The 18,966-nt window shown below is 38.2% G+C and overlaps 1 protein-coding gene across 6 annotated transcripts in view; it reads right to left on the reverse strand.

The window, feature by feature from the left end:
• Window positions 1-1,539: 1,539 nt before the first annotated feature.
• TRERF1 (transcriptional regulating factor 1) overlaps window positions 1,540-18,966 on the reverse strand; it is a 130,078-nt gene continuing 112,651 nt past the window's right edge. For all 6 annotated transcript variants that reach the window (XM_067565029.1, XM_067565027.1, XM_067565030.1 and 3 more), the window contains 6 exons: window positions 14,854-14,929; window positions 9,500-9,588; window positions 8,214-8,327; window positions 7,243-7,443; window positions 6,549-6,757; window positions 1,540-5,406 (listed from right to left, as the gene is read on the reverse strand). In XM_067565029.1, the coding sequence (XP_067421130.1) occupies window positions 5,085-5,406; window positions 6,549-6,757; window positions 7,243-7,443; window positions 8,214-8,327; window positions 9,500-9,588; window positions 14,854-14,929 (1,011 nt within the window). In that variant the 3' untranslated portion in view covers window positions 1,540-5,084. The remainder of the gene's footprint in view (window positions 5,407-6,548; window positions 6,758-7,242; window positions 7,444-8,213; window positions 8,328-9,499; window positions 9,589-14,853; window positions 14,930-18,966) is intronic.

Below are 18,966 nucleotides of genomic sequence, written 5' to 3' on the forward strand. Positions count from 1 at the left end.
ACTAACAACCACCCTAAGAAAATAAAATCACAAGTAAAAGGCAGGTATAAACCACTTAGGCAAATACAGCTGATCAGAGCTCTGTTAAAAGCTTTTGACAGTGACAGACAGAACTAATTCTGATCGTTCTCAACTAGAATCAGACAAACCCCACTGTTTGTTCAAAGTGCTTTAAGCAAACAGTGATTAAATATATATGCTTGCACACACTTATTTCACCCTTTAGAGCTTCTGAGAACATGCAAAATTCTTAAGGCAACTCAATGCACTCTCTACCCAGCCAAATATGATTACTCAAACTTTCATACCTGGCTCTGGGCTTTTTTCATGCCACCCCTACTTTGTGGATTGACTTCTCTATTCCTCTTTGCCAAGTTACTACATTCTCCTTAACCACATCCTCCTAAAAATTCAATTTTCCCATGATTTCCGTAAGAATTTATAATATATAAAAATATAGTAATAAGCACTACATAATAGTAATATAATAGGGCTTGCTTCTGCATTCTTTGTACAACCCAAGGCTTACACTGAAGTCAATGGGAGTTTTAGTTGTACAAGGAATGCAGTTCTAGAACTAATGATAAAGAATTTTTGAGGGAATGAGAAAGAAATAAAAGGGAAACTTTTGATTTTAGATTCTAGATGTAGAACATTCCAAAGTTTCCAAGTCAGCATATGGCAGCAGAAGAAATGTTGAGGCAAGACTATACCAGCTGTAGGAGAGGACAGAGTTGTTCAGTTATTTATCTGGCAGATATTTGTTTCCAAAACAAGATTAAATACACTTTTTTTTTTTTAAAGGGTTATGGCACCTCAGAATTTCAAAAGATAAAATAATCTCTCCCTTTCTGGAACATAATGTAATACTTTTTATTGTGACTTAACTATACCCAAAACATTGACATTGAAGGTGTGTATGGGAAGAGGGCCGGGGAAACACTTTTTACTGGAATGATTTAGGAATCCTAATTACCAGACATAGAATCTTAGAAATGTAGGGCTGGAAAGAACCTCGAGATGTCATGAAGCCCAGTCCCCTGCACTGTAGCGAGACCAAATAAACCTAGACCATCCCTGGCAGGTGCTTGTACAATGTTTTTAAAAACCTCCAGAGCTTAACTACCCTTACAGTTAGGAAGTTTTTCCTAATATTTAACCTAAATCTTCTTCGCTGCAGATGAAGCCCATTACTTCTTGTCCTACCTCAAGCGGACATGGAAAGCAATTAATCACAGTCCTCTTTATAACAGCCCTTAACATATTTGAAGACTTATCAGGTCCCCCTCCCCCAGTCTTTTTTTCTCAAGACTAAACATACCCAGTTTTTGTAACCTTTCCACATATATCAGGTTTCCTAAACCTTTTATAATTTTTTGTTGCTCTCCTCTGGACTCCCTCTCATTTGTCGACATTTTTCCTAATGTGTGGCACCCAGAATTGGACACAATGCTCTGCTGAGGCCTCATCAGTGCCATATAATAGAATTAAGGAATGCTCTCTTTAAAGCTACATATATAACTGTTGTCAACCCCCCAGTTTTTAACAGATTAATTTATTTAAAAGAAATTTTCATCACAGTAGCAAAACCCAACAAACTACATTTTATCAAAAGTATAAAATTCACTAGAAAATACTGTCCTCTTTTTGCCAAACTGTTACATAAAACCCTTTGATTTACAAATACAATTATTTGTTACAAAAGAAATAGTACTGAATATTCTATACATAGTGCTTTTTTATATGTACCAAGTATACAGAATCCAAACAAAAACCATAAAAAACAAATACTAGATTGTGAAATTAAGCCATCCTAGTGCAAATCTGAATAAGTTATATTCGGAAGTTAAATTGCATGCAAGTCAGATGCTAATAATATGAAGCTATATCTGGAAGAGATCACCAACTACAACAAACATGTAGTTTTTATTTCCATTACTTTCCCACCCAAAAGTATATTTTTTTTACACTAGAGCTCCTACAAATATTTACAACCTTCTAATAAAATATAACAGTTAAATATATTTGAAAATAAGATGATTTTTTCCATAAAATATATTGATTTCTATGTACAGACTTTACCAAATGACTAAATTCAATAATGAAACCATCCCATAATACAGTTTTGCATCAACTATTAGCAAGAAAACAACTTTTCTGAAATAAAACTAAACCACATTTAGATACATCTAAGCAGAACAGCATCTGTATAACATCAAACTGTGCAACATTTTAAGAATACGGAGTCAATGTTTGAGGCCTAACTTATCATTTAATACTATTTCAGGAATCTGTACTCTCTCTTTATAGGCAATGTCTTTGGTTATTTCAAGTCACATCATTATTTTATCATCATTTTCATGGGTGTAAAATAAAAAAAAAGTGTTCCTGTTTCATCTTAGAGAGCTAGAGCTTAAGTTATGCAGATTTAACACATAGACATCTGGCTAATCTTTCGTTAGAAGGAATCTGGATTTTTTAAATAAAATTGCTTCTGTGCGGGGGGTGTCAAATTCAAACATTTCTATATTTTACTCAGTTTTAATTCAGGCAAAACTCCCACTGACTGCAGTGAGTTTTGCCTGAATCAGGAAGAATTGTCCCTTCAAGGCCCTAGTCTATATGCAGACTCCCTCCTGTCAACATACGAGGAGTGCCACTTCCACAACCTCCTTCCACTTTTTCCCCAACTCTACTGCAGAAGTCAATCTACAGAGGAGCCCTCAGGGTTCAAAGCTCCTTAGGTTTGGAAGGGGGTGGGATGGGTTCTAGTCAAGACTTCCCACCTTAAGACCACAGATGCCAGTGCAAGTTACTGCATACAAATGTCCTGATCCTGCAAACATTGGAATGTCTGTAGACCCCACTCATGAGAGTCTAAACTTCTGTGGACTGCACAGAATATAAAGAAATGTACAGAATTTACAAAAAAAAAAGAAATTTACCTCTTTGAGGTAGCTGGCTGACCCTGGGTAGCATGGCCCCTATAGGAGTCATGCTCCTGGGTGTGGCAGAGAGCCAGTTGGAAGGGTGCTGATTGGAAATGCAGGCACATAGACCTTCTGTGAGATTTCCTGTGATTCACAGGCATAGTGGATGGAATCACCCTGTTTCTTCCACAGGAAGGGGTAAGAAACTCCACCCACCAATAAAATAATTCACAGAAAACTCTGCAACTTAAAAATGATGAGTGGTTTCCACTTACCTACATTCTTGATTAGCAGAGCATTGACTCCGAGTAAGACCTTGAGGATTTGGCCTTGTATGTTTGGCTTTGACAGAAAAACTGTCTCTTTACTCAAGTAATAAATCCTGTGTAGACATGGGTCCTGATTCTCATTGGCTTTGCACCTTGTATGGTCCTTTACACCTGTCTATGGTGAGTGAAGAAACACTATTATTTGATAGTATTCTATCCCCATTTTGCATTCATTTTGTACAGGTGTATGTACACAAGCGGAAGACAGTGGAGAACCAGGCCCGCGATCTTGCTTGCTCGGGTTAAGACTACATTTTGTGATGCCACAAATTGTCAGGTATTGTGGCAAATGAATGAAATGATCTTATTGTAAAAAATGGAAGAAATTATTTTCATACTAATATTTTATAAAATCTGCAGTACTGTTCTCTTGTGAAGGATTCATGAGAGCATCAGGGTTATCAGTGAAGCCTCTAAAACATTTACTACACTTCATTTCGAAAAGAATTAACAAACTGCCACTTTGTAATGAAAGGTCATGCACCCAAGCAGTGTCTAATGCTGAGTATAGTTTAGGTACAACTCTATGAATCCAGTACTGTGTAGCTATGGAGAATGTGTCAAATCAAGGTCAATACAGATAAGGTTAGAGAGATCTTGTGTGCAGATGTTGGTCAGGAAAAAAAAAGTTAAATATAAGTATTTTCCCACCTTTGCTGGATAAATGTCACACTGAATACATAAAAATTGGAGTTTGATGTAAAGGAAAGTGAATATTCAAAAATGGCACAAGAATATTTCGGGCCGAGGAAGGATAAAAATATATCTGTTTAAATTTCTGGAAGTGTGCTGTTGAAAGAGAACAGATATTCTAACAGCATCCCTCCCCCCATTCTGTCTTGACATTTACTGTCTTCTGGAATATGTTCCTGTACTGTTCAATTGTACAAAACTTCTAAAACCTCTGGGATGGCTATTCAACAGCACAATTTATTGTCACAACAGAAGGTTTCTCCAGTGCCGTCCAATTACAAAGGCAGGGCTCCTAATATGTTCCCATTAGAGGATGTGAGTTTTTGCTACACTTTAATTGAAGTGAACCACTGTAACATCATCTTCAATCCTCAGACTGGGTCATTCAGAAACCAGTGGATCTCTCTCTTTTGAACCCTATTAAAATGGAAGCTCTAAAATGTACAGTATAAACAATATCTTTTGCAAGCATACTAACTGGTACAGATTGAACAGTGTTCTGTTGAATAGATGATAGTCACTCGTCATTATTTCATATTTAGTCAGATTTCTCTTTGTTCCAGATAAAACAAGAATGCAAAACAGAAGAATACATCAAGCCAGCATCTCCAACAAATAAGGGGTATTATCAATCAGAAACACACTGCAAGATCCATTGCAGGCAATTAATCCAGTCAGAAGTGCATAACAATAGATCTTTCCTGGTAAACAGGTCCAGAGTGAAAAGTGTGAAATGAAACACACTCCAGGTTATATTGAACTGAGAATAAGAAAACTCTGAAGAGTTAAAGATTAAAGGACCTCCCATAAAAAGTCTGGAAGGAAATGGAAATAGAAACATGAATTTCTCAGTTATTTGTGGTTTTGAATGATCTCAGTAAAGCAGAACCCAGATAAAACACCTTATAAGAATATTTGTACAAATTATTTATTTTTCCCCAACACACAAACTGATTAAAAATGGGGGGAGGGGGGAGAGAAGAAGCATATCTTTTCCCTAGACCTGGATAAAAGAATTACCAATTTTAAACAGGTAGTTTAAAATCAATGGGAAATAAACAGGTAGTCCAGGTTTCCTGATTGATGCATTCAGGATGTATTCAATAGCTGACTGCATGTGACAACTTTGTATTTACAACTCAGCATCATCCGGAAGTAAATCTGCATCTTCATCATCCAGCAAGAGGTCAGCATCCATAACTTCAGACTCTTCCATGACATCTCCTAACTCTTGAACAACATCATCTTCAAGGTCATCTACATGCTCAACGTGTTTAATCAAACTTAAATGATCCAGAGGGATCAAACCATGTCCAACTGGCCCAGTAGTTCTTGCAATAGTGGCTGCCATTTCTGCTGCAACAGCAGCTTTCTGAGCCTTCTGCCTTTGCTGTTCTTCCTGTTGTCTGTGGGTCTTCATATGAGCATTGCGACTTTTGATTTTGAAAAACACCCTAGAATTTCAAGAGAAGAAAGAACATTTCAGATGACATCCTATTGCCTCTATTAAAATACACTGATGTGCTTTGCCTCCTTGCCTTGAAAGAGACGATGGTGAAGAGAAAGCTATGTACCGCTTGGAGGATTTCAGGGAGCGATGATCAGGTTTCTGCAGTCTAATAATAATATAGACAATGGTATGCTCTCTCCGTTTAAACATTTATATGCACCCAACTGCTGCAGTATCTGAGTGCCTCACAGTTGTCAATGTACTTATCCTCAAAACACCCCATTAGGTATGGGGGTGCTAATATCACCATTTTACAGATGAGGAAACCAGGGCACAGAAAGACTAAGGGTAGGATTCACAAAGGTACTTAGGTACCTAAATATCTTTGTGAATCCCACCCTAAGTGACTTGCTCACGGTCACACAGGAAGTCTGTGGTGGAATAGGAAACTGAATCCAAGTTAGTGTCCTAACCGCTGGATCATCCTTTCTCCCTATCTCCTGGAAGGTTTAATTTATGCTTTTTAGCTACTCCTGCCTAGGATATCACATCTATGTACTGCAGCACTGCCAACTCCAAACATTTAACAATCATCAGTCAGGTCTCCCAAATCATGGTTGACTTTTGCTGAAGTGAAGAGTTCTGTGAAGACTGCCCATAGAATACAGGACTGAAATTTTAGCATGTTAAAACCCAGGTACCTAGAGTAGAAACTTTGAGACACCATTAAACTGCTCGGCTGTCTTATGTAATAGCATCAGACCATGCCATTTTGAAAGCTTTTCTAGATTTGATCAGTATCCACAACCAAAATGTCTGCTTTCTATGATACTTTCATGAAAGTGGCTTTTAAGGCTCCAACTCCACTGCCTTGTGAGCAGGTACAGACATAGCCAGGGCACTTGATGTGGCTGTATTGAATTTATGTATTACATTTCTAATATTTCATATGTCCAGAATACCACAACACTTGAAGGGAAACTATATCAGTTGAGCCATCTGAGTGTTTTACACCTCCTGAAACAGAATGCAAATGAGGAGACTTTCATAATGTCAACAAAAATGTTAGGGTTCTCTGTCTCCCTCTGCTGAATAAGGAAGCAAGATAAACTTGCTGTACTATTATAGACAGATATATTTACTTACTTGCCACATTCTTTACAAGGAAAAATTGTTGTTGGGTCTGTCTCGCCACTTGTTGTGCTGTGGGCAGGGGAACTCTTGACTGAGCAGTATCCACTCTGTGTGCCAGATTTTTGCTTTGTGCCTGGAACGGTGCATCGTGATTTTGTTACCTGGTTTGTACCACCATGAATGCGAGCGTGGCCATTTAATGCTTGTCTGGAGCTGAACACCTAAGGGGAAAAAAACACATTGTATTAGAACAGCAGCTCAGAAAGAGAAATACATTTAATTTACATTATATTGATATATAAACAACTGCATTGGTTAATAATACAACCATCCCATTTGGCCAATTCTGTTCTCAATTATATCTGGTTGAAGTTAAAGATTTACTCATTATAGAAACAAAAATGTACCATGATGAGTGGCATTCTCAGTTATTTCATTATATTATCCTTCAAAAACACAAAAATAATACCTTGATCTTATATGGAGCTTTTCATTCATACATCTCAAAGTACTTTACAAAAAGGTTAAGTATTATTATACCCATTTTAAAGATGGGAAATCTAAGACACAGAGTGGTGAAATAACTTGCCCAGCAGACCAATGGCAAGGATAAAAACAGAACCCTGGTCTCCTGAGTCCACACCTAGTACCCTTCCACTGGACAATACTGCCCCCCATATGCTTTAAAGATATCAAATACACCTACAGCACCACAGTTTGGCATTTCACAGATAAAAGAGGCTGAAGAAAACGTGAGACTCTGAAGGGGTGGCATGTCTACAGTTGCACCAAGAGCTATAGGTGGTGGTTCAGGAGTTTTCTGCATTTCACTTTCCTCTTCTTTTACAGATTTTCTGTCTTCTTCCATCTCCTCCTCATCCTCTAAATCTTCCTCTTCCCCACTTGTCTGAAATTAAAATTAAATTTAAGGAAGACTAAACATTTAATGAAAGAATAAAAGAAAGGCATAAAACTAGTGACAATTCTGAAACACAGCATCACTTAATCTCTTACTTCAGGGCTTTTGCTGTAGCATTTTTATTTGTCCCACACTGGACGACTTTCCATGTCTTATTCATAACAAAACAATAATCTATCCATAGCTGCATGGAGTTCTACAACATGACTCCAAACTGCCCTCATCTTTAATATACAGCTGTGGTGTCTACATATCCCAGCATGCAATGCTTCATCCTGATCTGGGTGGCAATAACACACACACACACAAGTGAAGTTACTTGCTTAAAAAAGTGTCTACTTTAAGAATGCCCAAATAACTGTGGCACTGAACTCATATGCAAACTAAGACTTTATTAGCCTATGTCTTTGGAAAGGTAATTTACCTACACTGCTAAGAATCTATAGAAGTGTCCAACCTTTCATACACCGAGAATCACAGTAGCAATCCTATACATATGCACATACACACACACTACGTATCTACACTAGGAAAATTTGCACATATTTTTCTGTTACATGCTACCAGCAGCAGAAGTATACATAGGACATGTATGTTTCCAGACCAGAATTTGATATACAGTGGTAGAAATGCTTGCATCCTGAATACATTTCAGTTTCTACCATTAGAAAGATGAATAGCACTGCACGGTGTCCCACACACACACACAATTTTTATAGGTATTACATAGATATTTATGTTTATTTTTTAAAGCTCACCAGGCATTCATCTCTTATTTCTGCTAGACGTGTTCTGTGTTTCCGTCCCAGACGCATGATTTTCTTCCAAGTATAGTAGTATTCCACACACTGTGCAACTGTCTTAGACTTAACCTATAGCATCAAGAAAAAATACAAATATTCCAACATAATGTTATAAAAGACTTTTGTTTTTAATTGTGTATGAAAAACTAGAGTAATAAAGATGATAGATTGAAAACGCAATTTCTGACAGACTAGTCATTTTTCATTTCTTCAGTCCAAGATAAACTACCAGTCTGAGTTTCAATATGGTTGCTTTGTGAACACTCCTATGAGTTATTCCTAGACAAAAACTCCACTATGGTGTTGACTGACCATAAATAGAAATAACTTACAGGTTATCCCACTCTCAAAAACCAAACCAAACCACCATCAATAAGCCACAAAATTCAGAATTAATATTTAAATTACACAAAACCAAACATTTTGAGCATGGAAAATGACAAATGAGATAACTCAGCTCTGCCCCCAGAGGGATGCCAGCCTCCCATCTTTCCTTCTCTGGAATGGAATGCCAAAATCATGCACCAGAAAATACTACCTTTATTATCTTTCTGATATTAAGTGTGGGGTTTCATCACCATTGTGACACAGTGCCATAATTTCATGATCTGATCCTAGAAAGCTACTTTATCAAGATACACTAGCTCAGTGTCACATGGAACTTAGATAATTGGCTGACATGGAATCACAGGTCCGATTCTCTAAGGTGCCAACACCTTGTAATATCAGCCTGGTCAGACCCAGTCTAGCTCCCAATGGACTAAAATTTGACTAGGCTGGAAAGGTGTTTTTTTGGTGGCCCAATGAAAATCCTTTTAGTTATGTCAGAGTTTCCTTTTTTTAATCCTCCCCCACACACAGGTGCACAGGGTGTCGACCACTTTCTGCCATTTATTTTCATCTTATGCTGGTCTGTTCAGGCTTCTGAGAGTCATGTTGATGGATTTGAAGGGTTTAAAAAAACAGACTTTGAGCATGCACACTAGAGTTTATTGTTATTTTAAAAAGTAACTACATTTCTAATCTTCTACTGGTGCTGTACATGCATGTATATATACACACACAGGGAGCTGAATTCTTCATTCATTACGCAATCTCTCTAACTTCCATCGGTTCTGGGAATGCAGTGAATCACTCTATTGCTAATGGGGGGAAGAGCGGGAGTAGAGAGTCAAACTGAATGTGGCAAATAAAGAGCAAAAGTTCATAAATGGCAAACACCAAAACAGAAACCTCCTTACCATTTTCTGTACAAAAATAAAATCTTTGCTGTAAGTGGATAATGCTTTGTTAAACAGCCTTCTCTCTAGAGGTGTCCACATGTCAGATCCTAAAACAAATGAAATAATTATAAACAGCTTGTCCTCTAATCGCCAATTTCCTTTATCTCCATTCGTATGATAGTCCGTCTATTAGAGCAGGGGACTGGAAGTCAAGACTGCTTGCTTGTAAATCCCTGCTATGAAACAAATTCATTGTGTGACCCTGGACAAGTTGCTTTTCTATATTTCTGTCCTGCCCATTCACAAAATGGGGATCGTACTTCACTATTTCATAGGAGTGTTGTATGGCTGTGACTACAAAAGTGCTTTGAGATGCCTGGATGGAAGATGCTACATCTCCGCCAGTTATGATTAGTATTATTATGTAGTTACTTTGCTAGATTAATTGCCCATGAAAAAATAAATATTAATCTCTGACTATCAGTGTTGAAATCTGCTGTGGACCACTCAAAGTGAGTTTGTGCTCTCACTGAACTCCTTAGTGGGTATTAGACAAACAGTAGGAACACAGGAGCTGGATCAGATCAGTATTCTGTCTGCAAGTGGACAGCAGTAGATGTTTCAGAGGAAAGTGCAAGAAACCTCACAGTGGACAGTTACAGGATAATCTGCCCATGTGAGATGTTGCTTCCTAGCTGTGTTAGTGGTTGGTTTATGCTCTGGAACTTGAGGGTTTTTAGCACTTTTAAAAATCCTATGTAATAGAACTGTGAATGTTCTCATTATCCATATATATGCCCCACCCTTTTCTGAGTCCTACTAAATTCTTCTGCCATCCTGTGGCATTGAGTTCCACGGGCTAATTTGCCTTTTGTAAAAATATATATCCTTTTACCGGCTCTCAGTGTTTACTGCTTTTCAGTTTCACTTTGTATTTATCAGTTTGCTCCTGTATCTCCATTTTGACATTTTTAATCTCAGACACAGGGCCTCAATTTTATTAACTGAAAAGAGTAGGCCTAGAGCATAGATCTCCCCAATATCTTATGTAGTGAAGACTAAGATAGCATTTAGCTTCTCTGCAGTGATACTATCCTCTTGTTCTCAGAAGGCATTTCTGATATGAGGGATAAAGTAATATTAGCATTCGTATGGCCCTTGTAGAATGGCACTAATTTCAGAGGGTGAGTTTCATTCAGTGTTCTGTCATCCCCTAAGGGGTCTTTTCCTGACTCACTGTTTTGTATGCAGCCATTTCTCCAATTCTGGATCTCTAGTAGTTAGTATTTTTCCCTATATGTATGACCTTCATATACACTGAATCCTTCTCTTACGCAGCCCATCACTCTAGGCTCTCTAGGCCTCGCTGCTTGTTTACTTGACCTGTTCTTGTGCAAATTTCCTACTCCATTCTTCTGTGCCTCAGTTTATTAATCTGTTTAAATTGGACTAACAATACTGATCTCAGGGGAATGTAGTGAAGTTATTTTTTATTCATCTTTTGAGATCTTGGTATGAAAAATGCTATGTGTTATGATTCAAACTATAGGTTTTTTCTCAAAATTGTACGTTTTTAAACCTTTTTTATAAAGATGCTGAGACATAAGCCTCAGCAAACGCCTTCATTTGTCTCTTCTTTTCTTATGAATGATTACAATGAACTAAGGATTAATTTACAGTACATCTAAGAAGAATTCAGACCTTGTATGGTTTCCTGGAAGTTGTGGTATTATCAGCAGGGGCCCTAATATGATTATTAGATTAATTAAAAGTAGCCTAATTAACAAGGATAAAACCTCTGTAGGAAAAGTAACAGGAGAAAAGCTGTTTTTAACTCTGGTTGCTGGGAAACTGACTTTGTACTTGCTGGCTTGCGGGAAACACAAAGAGTGCATATAGGGGGATCTGCAACACAGCAAGGAAGAACTGAGAACTTGGAATATGGATCAATTTTTAAAGCAGGTCTTTATATTTCAGCGATTCATCCTATATTCCATTGTATTTGCCATACTGAGCCTATGATACTGCACTGATTAACTGACAGTAAATCCCCTCTCCAAACTAGGCACTGGGGCACTGGGTCTGATTCAATCATTTCCCAGGAGTTACATCAGTTCAGGCCCGCTATATGTGTAGCATACAAAAAGTGTCATATGTATTGCATGCTACCGACACTGACAGGCGCACACTGCTGTTTCATTTGGTCTGTCTCTATGCATTCCTAAAGTGACAGAACTGCAGAGTTGTGAATCTCCAGTGCCCAACAAACAAAATCCTGGTGTAGTTCAAAAGACCATAACAGAGCTTCTCTTTTAGGTCCAGGCTATCTTACAGAGACCATACTTCTTTCTGACTGTCACACTCTGAGAGCTGATGGAGCAGGAGAAGAGAGATTGTCACTAAAATAAATAATCAGGAGTGTTTTTGCTAATAGCCTTCAGTTTAGAATACCCATCATTCTTGGTGGATGTTTGAGGAGCCCTAAAATTTAAAATTTCCTATCCTCACTAGCCTGACTATGTCTGAGTTTGATGACTTTCAAAGCACGGTTCAAAGCCCACTTATTCTCTCATCAATTTACCTGAAATGTGTCTTGAGAGGAATTATCTCGTATTTGGGGAATTTTTTGCATTTTCATGAGTCAGCATTGTGTTCTATTTTGCTCTAGTTCTGCTTTAGTCTACCAAGGAGCTGTGATAAATGGAATTTATATATTTGGGAGGGGGGAGAGAAAACCAAAACATACAAACTATTAACCCAAATGCCTCTTGGAGTATAACGTTTGAATTAAATTAATTCTTGCAGTTAGATTGCCTTCCTGCAATAACAAATTCCATATGCCTAGAGCAGTTGACTGACCAATAATCACCAAATAAATTATCATATAAACCCTGTAAATTGAACCAGAAAGGGATTATGAATATGAGATACAACTGTATACTGTACTGAAGAACATTAGAAAACAGTTTTGTACTTTGTCTTTTTATAGTTTGATGGGGTTGAAATCTGGATGGGAGAGATTATGGTTCATCATGCAGTGTACTGACTCTGACGTTTAGATTTCTCTGTCTGCTTGAAAAATTCTAGTCCCGTCACTCCACCTGGCAAACCACAGGGTACTTGGATGCTCACAGCTCTAATGCTAGTTGAAGAGTATTAGCATTTAACTAGAATCCTATTGTGAGGAATGTGAAGAAAATGAGCACCTCCACTGGTCCCTGCCTTTGTTATTGTAAACCACTTGCAGAAAATGATAATTTGTTTGAATGAGGGTGAATTCTTAAAATCTAGCATTTTCCAGCCAACCTCTTGCCAAAATCTCTCTTCTAGTTTTTGATCTATATTTCACTCTTATTGGCTAATTACAGATCCCAGCAGTATTAGGTGACCAAAGATCTTGGCTGCACACATCACTGGCAGTAACCAACTAGGAAAGTAGGGGCTGTTCTTGCAATAGAAGTATCTCTTCTGCAAGAAAAAATCATTGACAATTTTCTCTTTTCATTGTTCTGTGACAATGACAATTGGTTTTCTCTTGGTGGAAGAGAGAACCTTTCACTCAAAGGATCTGCTCAGGAAAAGCACACACCACTCATTTCATCCAAACAGAAGACTCACATGTAGGCACAGTGTCTTTTTAGTATCTAATTTTGTGAAGTTCCACACATACTTCCATAGTGAATTTCAAGTTGTTAATTTATCCTAGAAAAGAGAGAAACTGTGGACCTGACTCACCCCTGCATCTAAGCTCCATTTGGCCAAGATGACTGGCATGGCGATCAAGGAGCTGCTTATGGGGCTGTCTGATAAATTGGGACAGTATACGTCTTCCCTGGTGTTTTAGAGCAACCGACGGACTGCTCCAAATTACACCAGTGGAGGATCAGCATGGTAGTCAGTGTAGCTCTTCATGCCCCAATTTTGGGATGGCAGCTGGCACGAGCACCAGGCTGCAAACGTTACCCCAGTGGAGAGCTCCCCCCCACCAGGTGAATTCTCCACTGGGTCACCATCAACAAAATTTGGCTCCTCTGCACTTCCTAGGTGGCACAATGGGCTCTGAGTGGAAACTAGAATCTGGCCTTGTACATTTTGATTATCCGAGTATCAGGAGATTCCTGGATTGTTTCCTTTTGAGTGCAAACTGGAGACAATGGCTATGCTCAGACAAGAAATCTTACTATAGAACATGACTCCTCTTTGCAGGAACAGCTGTTAGACAAAAGATGTGAGGTGGTGGGGTAAGAAAGCACCTGCCCTCACCTATGGTTCTTATCCTGAAATCTTTAGTAACAGCACATAAATCTAAATAGCTGGCCATGGTATATATTTCACAAAGTATTTACAAACTCTGAACAAAAGGAGACTCCCATTATGTTAGTTGAAGCAGAAGGGCTAGATCTGTTTGTTTTAGGCTAGCCCTATGCAAACAATGATTCTGCATTCAGTAACATGCAAATACTTGCAAGAGTTATACTCTGAGCTGAACTTTGCACTTTTCATGCAATGACCATAAAACTCATTACAAATATTTAAGCATCACAACACCCATACAACAAAGGTAAGATTGTACAATGATGAAACTTTGGTATAAAGAGGCTAAGGTACACAGCAAGCTAGATCTTTAACGTGAATGACAAGAATTTCAATCAGATCAATACAGTTAAATCTTGTTTTGAAATAGTTACTTCAGGATGTTTTGGAACTGCACCATAGAGCTGCCATGGTAGAAAATGCAGATCACTACACAGGATTGCACATTCATTTCTAACATATGTTCAATAGAAGGAGACATATGTAGTCACCATGTTTTTACACAGTACTCTTTGCTATTTCAGTGGAGAGTTTGGGATCTGAATTAATGGCAGAAATTAGCCTAAGTTGTTACAAATATCTATTAACAACAATGATATGTCAAAAAAACCTAAAAAACAAGGAAGAGTATTCTTACAATCTGAAAGTCAAGATTCATCTCTCCATTATTAAGAATTTTCCCTTTTAGTTATAGGAGATGATAGTTTGAGGTGCTACTAGATTTTTTTTGTAGCATCAACTCTTTATTTAGAATCTTTATTTTATACAACAGTGTAGCTTTACAGGTCAATATACCAAATCATCAGTGTTTATTTCATCTTCTCTTTTTAGCATGATATGAAACAACAAAGCTAGGTAGTATTAATATAGCCAAGTACTGTCTGGTTACAAAAGCCTGACAGAAATTATGCCAAAGAGAGGGAAAAACCTCAGTTACTCTAAACAAAGGAAAAGAGTAAAAGCATCAGGTGGTCTGTAGCTTTAATTTTACTCAAAATTGTGTGTGCTTGTCCTATGCTCTTTATAAATGTAAACACACAGATCGTTTAGAAACCTACCAGCATAATGGTAATTTGCCAAAGGATGACACTTCAATCTTACTGGTTTCCTCAACAGCAGTATTTCCAGGGCAACCTACAAAATATAAACAGGGAAGAACAGAATTAAAAAGGTCTCAGATATTTACTGTATATAAATGTTCACAGAACAAGCTTAATAAGTATTGCAGTATGAACCGGGATTCATTACCCGTTGGATTTATTTTCTACTTCCTTATGCTTAAAAAAAAAAAAAATTAAATTACTCTCCAAGATTCACTTTTGCTTCATCTCCTACAAAAAGTCATCCAACTAATCAACTGGAGATGACCAGGTTAAGGTGTGGTCAGTGGTAGAGGATATTATTTATTTTTAAAGAAGCAAAAGTAAAGAATATCCTTTTCTAGAAACAATGCAGTTGTGCGCACAGGTAGCCTATGTAACTGTTTGATCATTGTACAGTTCCCCTCATTCTTCCTCCTATTGGTTGTTACCCTTACTGGTTGCATCTTCCTTTAAATTAGATTGTAAGTTATTTGGGGAGGGACTTTATCTTTCTATTTGTTTGTATAGCCCTTTGGATGCTACCATAACACTCCCGCATTTCCCCCCAAACGTTCAACTCTTTAAGTGAATTATCCACATGAGAACAAGCAAGCAATAACAGACTACAATACTGGACAATTAAACAGAACTTTGACAAGGTTTCACAGGAACTGGAAGAAGACTGAGTTCTGCGGGTCTTTCTATTGAAATGAAGATAAAGCTTGTGTAATGTCAGAACAGGAGAATGCCTTGTATGGTATTAAAATATTCAAAGCCAAGGACTAACTGACAGTCACCCAAAGAGTATAATAAACTTCTAGAAAAGCACTCACTTGAGATTTAATTTTTTAACAATGAATGGAAGTCGTCAGCCCCTAGCATGGCTTCAGGGCAGGTTCATGACATCACTGCCATAAAAGTTCTTTTGTGTGGCAAAATCTAAAACCATTTAATAAAATGTGTTATTCTGCTTTGAATGGCTCTTCATGTTCCCACTTACGGGTTTGCACCACCCAATGCAGTCTAACAGTAGAACCTTCTCCAAGCAGTGGTTGCTAGAAGCACGTGTGCCCCTTCCTGCTCCGCCCCGTGGCATCTCCAAACACTGTGATGATGAGGCTTTACAAAGAGGGGCTGCATTCTCCATTGCCTCAGTGCCTTCCAACCACTGCGCAGATGGAAGTGAACCACTCCAGTCCACCACATCTGGGGTTTTCTCCGATTCTGTACCTTTGGATAGTTTGTAATAGTTGTTTGTTTTAGTGGTAAGTGTGGTTTAAGATAGTTATAATATAGTTAGTTAACATAGTTTGTAGGTTTGGTTCTTTGTAATGGTGGAACTGAAGAATCAGCCACCGCCAGGTTTTAAGAGTTGTGCTTCATGCCTAGGTGTCTTCTCAGTGCCAGACGATCATGTCAGATGCCTTAAGTGCCTTGGGGAAGGTCATTGTCCTTCTGGATGTTCTATTTCCTAGACCTTTGCACACAGAGCATGCAAGGAGAGCAGAATAGGCTGTAAGTGCTTCGGCTTAAAGAAGCTCTTGCTGCTCAAAGGTCCTGGAGATCTGAAGACTAAGAGCCTGTTTCAGTTCCAGTTGCTTGGCCTAGCAAGTCTAAAGGGTATGTCTATACAGCAACTAGACACTTGCATCTGGCCTGTGCTAGCCAACTTGGGCTCGTGGAGCCCGGGGTGTGGGGCTGTCATCCCTTGCACCTTTGTTTGGTAGTGGCACAAAGACATTTTCAGGACAAGTTTCTTCCTTTTGGCCTTTCTACAGTGCCAAGAGTCTTCAAAGTGCCTGTCTGTAATAGCAATGCAGGTACAAAAACTGTCTGTTTACCCATATCTGGACAACTGGTTGCTAAAGTCTTCTGCAAGACAAGATCTGCTAGTTCACATCAAGTTTACAACCTCCTTTCTTACAGATTTGGAATTGTTTCTGAATGCTAAAAAGTCAAATTTCTGCCTTACTCAGAGAACTAATTTCATAGGCTCTATATGGGGCTCAATAGCAGGACGAAATTTCCTCACAGAAGATTTTTGAACATCATACAGTCTGTTTCAGAGATCTGTCAAACCCAGATAGTTATTTTCTTTTTGGGGCTCATGGGTCTTAAGGCAGCGACCACTTACTTTACTCTATTTGCATGACTCAGAATGAGGTAGATGCAGTATTGGATGTCTCAAGTTTACAGACCCAATCTGGTCAGTCTTCAAATGTTTGTTACTATGCCTCACGACATCCTAAATTAGTTGATGTGGTGGACAGACAGATCAAATGTTCTCACGTGTTTTGCTCAATCCCCCTTTGCCTTCTGTCACAATAACCTCCAGTGGATCCAACTAGTAATGGGGAGCTCATTGGAGTTTTTTTGCAGTTCGAGGCCACTGGATATCTCAAGAAAAGAATTTGCATATAAGTGTTTGAAATTAAGATCCATTCATTTCACTCCGAGACATTTTCTTCTTCACATAAAGGGGAAAGTTGTTCAGACAGCAATGGACAGTACAATTGCTATGTATTACATCAACAAACAAAGAGGTGCTTATTCTTCCCTGTTATGTTCCAAAGCAGTCAATTTATGGGACTAGTGAATTCTTGCTATCTGGTAGACCTTCATTTAGCAAGGGAAAGCAATGTACTGACAGATTGTATCAGCATGGACAGTTTTCAGATGCACAAGTGGTGCCTGAAGGATCAAGTGTTACATAAGATTTTCTCTAGCTGGGGGAGGTCTGATGCAGAGCTGTTTACAACCAGGTTGGAAAAAAAAAAAAAACGGTTGTCTTTCTATTCAAGAACAGAAAGGGACAATTAATCCATTTCGGACATTTTCCTGTTGGGAAAAGGGTCTTCTCTATGCTTTGCCCCAACCTTCCATGAATTCAGAAAATCGTGAAGAAGTTATGTCAGGACAAAACAAAGATGCTCATGATTGCCCATGCTTGGCTGAGACAGCAGTAGTACGCCAACCGGCTTCTGCTTTCAGCTGGAATCTTCAAGAGTCTCCTTTTGTCTCCAGACCTGCTGTCTCAGCACCAGGGCAGGATCTTTCACCCAGATCCTCAGTCTCTCTATCTGACAGTTTGGGCTATCAGACATTGACTAATCTTGAACAAACCTGTTCCTTGCTAGTTAAAAATGCCTAGAAAACACTCTACAAGAAAAGTGTAAATGGACTAGATTTGGTTCTTGGATATGAGGAAAATCTGAATCACCAGTTACAGCTTCTATTCTCTATGTTTTAGAGTTCTCAATGTACTTAAATTGTGAAGGGTTGTCTAATGCCTCTTTAAGAGTTCACCTGGAAGCTATTTCAGCATATCATGCTTTGATTGATGGTGGACTGTTAATTGTGCATGATACAATTTAAAGGCTTATGGAGGGGTTATGTAATATATATAATCTATTGAGGGAGCCAGTTCCACCATGGGATTTTAATTTGGTTTTTCTATGCTTGTGAAGCTACCTTTTGAACCCCGTAAGAGTGTTCTTTATTTTACTTATCAACTGTGTTTATTATTGGTATGGCAACAGCCAGAGTGAGTGAGTGAGTGAAATGTATCCTTTGATGGCTAATCTGCCATTTACTATTTTTTATAAGGATAAAGTGGTTCTTAGATCTGTTCTCAGGTTTCTACCAAAAACAGTATCTGAGTTTCATATCAGACTATTAATTTACCAGTATTTTTTCCAAAGTTGCATGCTAATAAAAGGGAATCTGTGAGAGACACTTTAGCTACTAGAAGGGTTTTGGCACATTATGTACATAGAATTAAGAGTTTTAGGACGTCATCTAGGTTATTTGCTGGAATATGCTAAAAACTATATGGGTCAGAGATAATGCCGTACTGAAATCACTGGACGACTGTCAAATAATTGCGGCTGACTTGCAGACAAGACATGGAAAAATGGAGGAAAAGTAATAATGGACCTTTTATTAATTGTGGTAATTTGGAAAAGTCAGAGAAGACTTATTTGTTTTAAAAAAATGTGCTGAACAATATAAACACAAGTATTATGTTATGATTGCTATTTTTTTTTTTTGATAGCCAGACGTTTTGCTGCAACTATATTACAGTCATTA

Source organism: Emydura macquarii, unplaced genomic scaffold, assembly GCF_026122565.2.
Source record: "Emydura macquarii macquarii isolate MOO-44397 ecotype Brisbane River unplaced genomic scaffold, CSIRO-AGI_Emac_v2 contig_2676, whole genome shotgun sequence".
NCBI classification, from domain to species: Eukaryota; Metazoa; Chordata; order Testudines; family Chelidae; genus Emydura; species Emydura macquarii.